At 52.7% G+C, this 7,354-nt stretch overlaps 1 protein-coding gene across 1 annotated transcript in view; it reads left to right on the forward strand.

The window, feature by feature from the left end:
* Positions 1-7,354, forward strand: part of TRPV3 (transient receptor potential cation channel subfamily V member 3) — a 26,441-nt gene that overhangs the window by 4,453 nt on the left and 14,634 nt on the right. The window contains 5 exon segments of the mRNA XM_007454186.1: positions 491-595; positions 774-860; positions 1,782-1,936; positions 2,718-2,894; positions 5,150-5,290. Coding sequence (XP_007454248.1) covers positions 491-595; positions 774-860; positions 1,782-1,936; positions 2,718-2,894; positions 5,150-5,290 — 665 coding nt within the window.

Below are 7,354 nucleotides of genomic sequence, written 5' to 3' on the forward strand. Positions count from 1 at the left end.
CCCCTGCATCGGCAGGCGGACTCTCAACCACTGCGCCACCAGGGAAGCCCCAGAGTCCAGGTCTTAAGGATCATGTAGCCCAACCATTTTCCATCTGGTGAGGACACTTGGTCCAGAGAAGGCCAGTGACCTCCTTGGGTCACACAAGAGGAGAGGCAGAGGCATAGCCAGACTAGAACCCAGGCCTCGGGCTACCAGCTAGGGGTTTGCTCCTCCCTTTGTCTTCTCTTTTGGAAGAATGATTTGATTTTAGGTCAAGTCAGAAGGTTCCTCTTGATAGGCAGGAGACAGGCAGGTGGGGGGGCCAATGTATCAGTGAGCCTTGCCCTCACGCCATTTATGCTGCATTTCTGGACTAGCTCTGAGCCTTCCAGGCTTGCCTGGGAGTGAGCACTCCGTGAGGGGGGCACCCTCGACAGTGGGGTTGCAGGCCACACAGGTGGACAGGCCCTGTCCCAGCTCGAAAGGCCTTGCTTGGGTGTCCCCCCAGTGCACACTTCTTCCTGGAGATAGAAGGGTTCGAGGCCAGCTCCACTGTCACCAAGACCTCTCCCCTCATCTTCTCCAAGCCCATGGACTCCAACATCCGGCAGTGGTGAGTACTGCGACCCGCCAGCCCGCCAGCCCCCCCACCCCTGCCCTGGCCCAGCCCTCAGCTCTCGTGGGCGGGCAGTGACTCGCCCTGGGCCACACAGCCAGGCCTGCTTGTGGCATACTACCGTTGTCCATTTAAAAACTTGTGCCTCTCTCTGTCCTCCCCATTCCCCCACCAACCTCCCCGGCAGCTGTGATGACATGGACTCCCCACAATCTCCTCGGGATGACATGACAGAGACCCCATTTAATCCCAACAGTCCCAGGTGAGACTGGCCCTTCCCCTCCTCCCACCGTGCCCACCAGGCAGGTGCCAGAGGGACAGGCACCAGGACCCTGCAGGAAAGAGAAAGAGGCCGCCAGTCCTGGGGTGCAAATGTCTGGGCCCCTAGCTATGGCATGTAGGTCATTTTTTGGGGGAAGGGAGTATTACATTTTATAAAAGTATCATTATAAAACATCCGGACAACAGTATGCAGCAGAATGAGAACTTAACGCAATGCCATATACATAAATTAAAAATACAGGCATGTAGGGGACTTCCCTGGCGGTCCAGTGGTTAAGACTTCGCCTCCCAATGCAGGGGTGCCGGTTCCATCCCTGGTAGGGAGCTAAGATTCCACACGCCTCGCAGCCAAAAAACCAAAACATAAAACAGAAAGAATGTTGTAACAAATTCAATAAAGACTTAAAAAAAAACATACACGCATGTAGCCATCAAACATCAATGTGCGTTTTGCAAGAACACACGCAAACAAAAGGATACATATCACGCATTACCGTGGCTGCCTATTTGGAGGGTAGGGGTGGGGAGAGAGATATGAAAAATATTCAAACAACACAAAATATGAAAGTGAAATTTCCCTTCCTCTGATCTCATTCTTTCGAGGTAATCAGGATGAACAGTTAGGCATGTATCTTTCCTGATCATTACTATGTGGATCCAGAGATACGGTTTGATAAAATGTGCTTGCATTTGGGTTAGAAGCGGAGCAGCACAGGGTAACATGAATCCCAGCACCTCCGCCCACCCCCCAGCACTAAAGGAGGGGATTTCAGGCACTGTGACAGGCACGTGCAGACGGTGGGGGCTGGCGCCAAGCCCCCTGTAGGCACAGCGGCTTTGGAAGGGTAACGGGAGACAGTGGTGCATGTGTGGTGAGTTGGAAACATTTTTCTGGCCTCAGTGCAAACCTGGCCAAGCAAGAGCAGAGGCACAAAAAGAAGCGTCTGAAGAAGCACATCTTTGTGGCTGTGTCGGAGGGCTGCGTGGAACAGCTGCTGGAGCTGCTGACGGAGCTGCAGGAGCTTTGTGAGCAGCGCCACAGCCTGGATGTGCCTGGTCAGTGGCTGGCCCTGGCAGAGGGTGCAGGGCTGGGGGTCCTGCTCGGCTCCTGCTGTCCACCTACCCACTGCCCTCCCACCCCGCCCTCCAGCCTTAACTGCTGGGCTGGCAACTTCGAACCTGATTCTGAGGGCAATGGGGAGCCGTGGAAGGGCTTAGACAGGTGACGGTGGAGCATGGGGGTAAAACCGGAGAAGGCCGCTGTTCAGGCAGAGTTGGGACTCCAGCGGCAGGGCTGGGGACGGGGGAACAGCCCTTCCGGGAGCGGCACTGGTAGGACTCCAGGACGTGAGGAGTGAGTCCAGGGTGGTGCCATTTGGACTTGGGAGACTTGGTGGCTGGTGGGGCCCGAGCTGTCTTGGGGACCAGGAAAGTAGCAAGTTAAATGGAAGGGGGTGAAGTCTATTTGCAGGAAACCGGGGTGTGGGGTGGTGGCCTGGAGATTTCTGAGCTGGACAGTGGGAAGCCAGGCCGTGGGTGGGATTGTCCCCCTACCAGGGAGGCGGTGCAGAGGCAAAGAGCAAAATGTCTCCGATAAGGCTCTGGGCAGCTCACCGAGGTGGGGGAGCCAGCAAGGCGGTGGGAGGAGGAAGAGCTGGACAGGGCAGAGGGGAGCAGGGAGCTCGGGGCAGGGAGCTCCGTGGAGAGCCCGCGGCAGGTTCTTGAGGTCTGCGGCTGCAGCCGCCACACTCCGGCCTCCCTTCCTCCGGGCCCGGAGGGCCAAGGGCAGCCGGGGGCCCCCCTGTGCAGCGGCTCCATCCTGCGACCCTGCCTGCAGACTTCCTCATGCGCAAGCTGACGGCCTTGGACACGGGGAAGACCTGCCTGATGAAGGCCTTGTTGAACATCAACCCCAGCACCGAGGAGATCGTGCGGATCCTGCTCGCCTTCGCTGAGGAAAACGACATCCTAGACAGGTTCATCAACGCCAAGTACACGGAGGAGGCCTACGAAGGTACCCGCCTGCGGGAGGGGCTGTGCAGACGGCGATTTCTGGCGGTGGTGGGGCACAGGCACTGCTGTCGTGGGAGCCCAAAGCACTTAGTGTGGTGCTCGGCACCTTCCTTCATTCTGCAAACAATCTTGACCTCTGGCCGCGTGCCAGGCAGTGTTTTTGGCCCCAGAACACAGGAGTAAACAAGACAGACGAAGGCTGCTCTTCTAAATAAGGCAATTTAAAAATTGATGAAAAGAAAATTACAAAAAAACACAAAAGATAATGTCATCAGAAGTAATTGGGGATGGGCCACCTCAGTGTGGATGGTCAGAGAGGTGACCTTTGACCCGAAGCCAGCATGGAGAAGGATCCAGAACAAAGCAAAGGGCGAAAGCCTGAGATGGGACTGAGCTTGACAGGGCTGAGTGATGGCAAGAAGCCTGGAGAGCTGGGCAGGGCCAACACATAAGTAACTATTAGTATCGCCATTATCGTCATCATTATTAACAGCCCCATTTGGGACTCAGTTTTGTGGCTTCTCTCTTAGGTGGACTGGAGAGGGGGCAGGGAGACCAAACCCAGGATAGTGTTTCCCTGCTCAGGAAGTCTGTGGTGAATAACCAGTAAGGTGTGTCTTTGAGTTTTTGGAGTCCATAAGCAACCCACTAGGATCTTATGACGCGCTTGTGTCAAAAATGATTGGCCCAAGAATAACTGGTTGCCATCTTATTGATATGCCGAGGGTGCTAAACATCTCAGCTTTTTGCAGGTGGGAGTCTGGCTTGGGCCCTTAACTTTTCTTGTGGGAGAAAGTAATTTTTTTTGTACTTATTTATTACCATTATTATTTGTTTTTGCCAGTCTGGTGGGTGAAAAGTATGAACTCATTGGGTTCAAATTTTCATCTTCCCGATTACCAGTGATTCCAAACATCTTTCATTTCCTATACTGTCTGTGTGTATTTTCTTCTCTGTGAGGTGCTTGTTAATAATAGTTTCTCAGTTTTCTTTTAGGTTGTTTGTCTTTTTATTGATTTGTAGGAGCTCTTAATCCATTATGGACTTTTAAAAGCACATTGCCTCTTTTATACATCTCAGATATTTCCCCCGGCCTATCACTTGTCTTTTAACTTTCTTTAAGATGTCTTTTGAAATACAGAAATTTCAAATTTTTATGGAAGCAAACATGTCAGTTTTTTCTTTATGGCTTCAGAATTTTGGATTTTGCTTAAGAAGGCTTAAGAGGGTTTTCCCTCCAAAAAGGTTAGTTATTAACAATTTTCCAATTTCAAAAAATACTTAGTTCTTTGATCCACCAGGACTTTGTTTTTATGTATGGCATGTTGGCAGCTCTTTGGAAAATGCTGTTTCTGGTGTAATGTTCTGAGACACCTGGCCCCCGCACCCCCAGCCCTCTGGTTCCTTCTGTCTGGAGGTTCTGTAGGCTCCACCAACCATGTCTATGTCCCTCCCCCAACCCCCTGCCTGCTGCTTCTCCCCTGTTCTGTTTCTCAGTCACCAGAGTATCATCCACCCAGCACCCAGGCCAGATGCCTGGACCTTACCTGAGACAGCCCTTCTCCCCCATCCCCAAGAGACCATCCTGAGGACTCTTTCTCCCAAGGATCTTTGGGTCCATTGGATGGACAGCTCCTCACAAGTCTGGGCTCCTTCTAACACATCCTCCAATCTTGCAGCCAGAGTGCTTTGAAAATACACATGTACAAAACCCAAAACTCTGATCATGTCACTTCCCTGCTTCAATGCCTTCTGTGCCTTCCCATTCGCTTTGGGATAAAGTTCTAACCTCTTAACCCGGCTTATGAGGCCTTGAGTCAGCCCCATCCAGCCTGGCTAAACTTACCCGGTCCCAGTTTCGAGGCCACTCTGGGAAGCCCCCCAACCCCTCAGGCTGTGTTAAGAGCTCCTCTGGATACCACAGACCCTGCACCTCCCCATATCATAACGCTCAGTTCGCAGGGAGACTGTGAGCTTCCTGAGGACAAGAATCAAAACTGCAACGCATGTCCTGCTGTGTCCCCATTGCCTGGCTGTGGGGCACAGAGCAGATGCTCCACGGATAATCCTTGCTTTCACACAAAAATGAATGAAGCAAAGAATGAAGCTGGGCGACACAGACCAGGCAGGCAGCTAGTTATTTCTCCACGGTTCGGTGGAGGGTACAGAGGACAGAGAGGGGAACAGGCCAGAGAGGGTGTGTCACCCCCGGTCCCAGCCACTGAGCACAACCGCCCACCCCCGTCCTGTCCGCAGGGCAGACGGCGCTGAACATCGCCATCGAGCGGCGGCAGGGAGACATCGCCGCGGTGCTCATCGCGGCCGGCGCCGACGTCAACGCCCACGCCAAGGGCGTCTTCTTCAACCCCAAGTACCAGCACGAAGGCTTCTACTTCGGTGGGTGCCGCCGCCCCGGGTTGGGGTCCAGGGCGGAGGGCGAGGCGGGGCTTCTGCCCACAGAAGCGCTAGCAGGCAGGGGAGACCCCACTGCCAATCTCTGCTGGCTCAGTTGTGTCCCAGGCCCTGGAGGACAGAGCCGGGACCAGGGTGGCGGCGGGGGCAGATCCACCTGAACAGGACAGCCAGGCTAGAGACCGGCACTTGGGAGGATGGGGAGCCTGCATTCGGGGAGTGTCACCTGGTGGTGTTAGAGGACACACAGACATTCACCCGAGCAGCCCCCTGTAGGGAACATAGACCTGGGAGGGAGAGCAAGGAGAGAGCCCTAGTTTACAAAGAGCAGACAGGTTCTGAGAAGGGAAGTGACTTGCCCCAGTGTAGTAAGGAACGAATGCAGGCGTCCTTCCTGCCAGCTCTGGCCTCTGTCCCCTGTGTACAGTGCCTCTCAGGGCTGCAAACAGGAGTCAAAAGTAAGAGGACAAAAACTCCCTGACTGACACTTTAGGGGGTCCAAAAGCAATCGGTGTTAGGCCGTCCCGGGTGAGAAAAAGTTTTTTTAATGTGTAATTTAGATACAGTGACGTTCACCCATTTTAATGTACACTTCTGTTCATTTCCACAAATGCTTACAGTTGTATAACCATCACTGTGATCAGGACAGGGGACAAACAGCTCTATCACACCAAAAAATTGCCTGGTACGACTTTGTAGTTAACTCCTCTGCCTTGCCCAGGCCCTGACTGATGGCCACTGACCTGTTTTCTCTTCTATATGGTTTTTTAGTCAGCAGGACTAAATGGGTCTGGGTGGCCTTGAGGACAGGGTCTTGTCCAGTCAGACCTGGCTGGGAAACATCTGTTGGGTGGGATGAAGAGAGGTGACAGGATGGAGATTGGGGGGGAAGCAGCAGGAGACCTGATGTCCAGCCCTGGTTCTGTCCCCGGTTTGCTGTGTGACCAAGTGTGAGTCACTTGCCTTCTCTTTTCTCAACTAACATTGATTGTTTACTATATATGCCAGGCATTGTTCTAGGTATTTGAAATATATCTGTGAACAAAACCAAGATCTCTACCCTCATGGAACTTGCATTCTAGATCGGAGAGAGACCATCAATAATGGATATAACAAATAAGAATGTTATGTAATATGTTAGAAAATAACAAGTGCTATTGAAAAAAATAAAAAGTAAAGCAGGGGGGACTTCCCTGGTGGTGCAGTGGTTAAGAATCCGCCTGCCAATGCAGGGACAAGGGTTCGATCCCTGGTCCGGGAAGATCCCACATGCCGCGGAGCAGCTAAGCCTGTGTGCCACGACTACTGAGCCTGCGCTCTAGAGCCTGCGAGCCACAACTGCTGAGCCCGTGTGCCATAACTACTGAAGCCCGCGCGCCTAGAGCCCGTGCTCCGCAACAAGAGAAGTCACCGCAATGAGAAGCTCGCGCACCACAATGGAGAGTAGCCCTGGTTCACGGCAACTGGAGAAAGCCCGTGCGCAGCGACGAAGACCCAAAGCAGCCAAAAATAAAATAAATAAAATTTAAAAATAAATAAGTTAAAAAAAAACCAAAACGACAGCTCAAAAAAAAAAAAAAAAAAAAAAGTACTAAAGCAGGGGAAGGAGATCAGGAATTCTGGGCCGGGAAGGAGCTGGGTTTCAATTTTAAAAGGGCAGTTAGGGTGAATGATTCATTGAAAAGGTGACATTAGAGCAAAGACTCACAGGTGGTGAGGTAGGGAGTGATGCAGGTATCTAAGGAACAGCGCTACTGGAAGAGGGAACAGCCTGTGCAAAGCCCCTGAGGTAGAAAAGTGCTCGAGGAAAAGGAAGAGGGCCATCGTGGCTGGAAGGGAGCGAGGGAGGGAGACAGGAGGCGGTGACGTCAGAAGACGTCGGCTGTCATTGGAATCTGAGCTTTCGTTCTGGGTGAGGTGAGCCTTATGTATTAATAGGATCAGTCTGGCTTCTGTGTTGAGGATAGCGTCGGAGGGCCAGGGTAGTAGCAGGGAGACCGGTTAGGAGTTTGTTGCAATGATCCAGCCTCAGTCTCCCACTCCTGCTGA

This window comes from Lipotes vexillifer, unplaced genomic scaffold (assembly GCF_000442215.2).
Source record: "Lipotes vexillifer unplaced genomic scaffold, Lipotes_vexillifer_v1.1 scaffold680, whole genome shotgun sequence".
Classification (NCBI taxonomy): domain Eukaryota; kingdom Metazoa; phylum Chordata; class Mammalia; order Artiodactyla; family Lipotidae; genus Lipotes; species Lipotes vexillifer.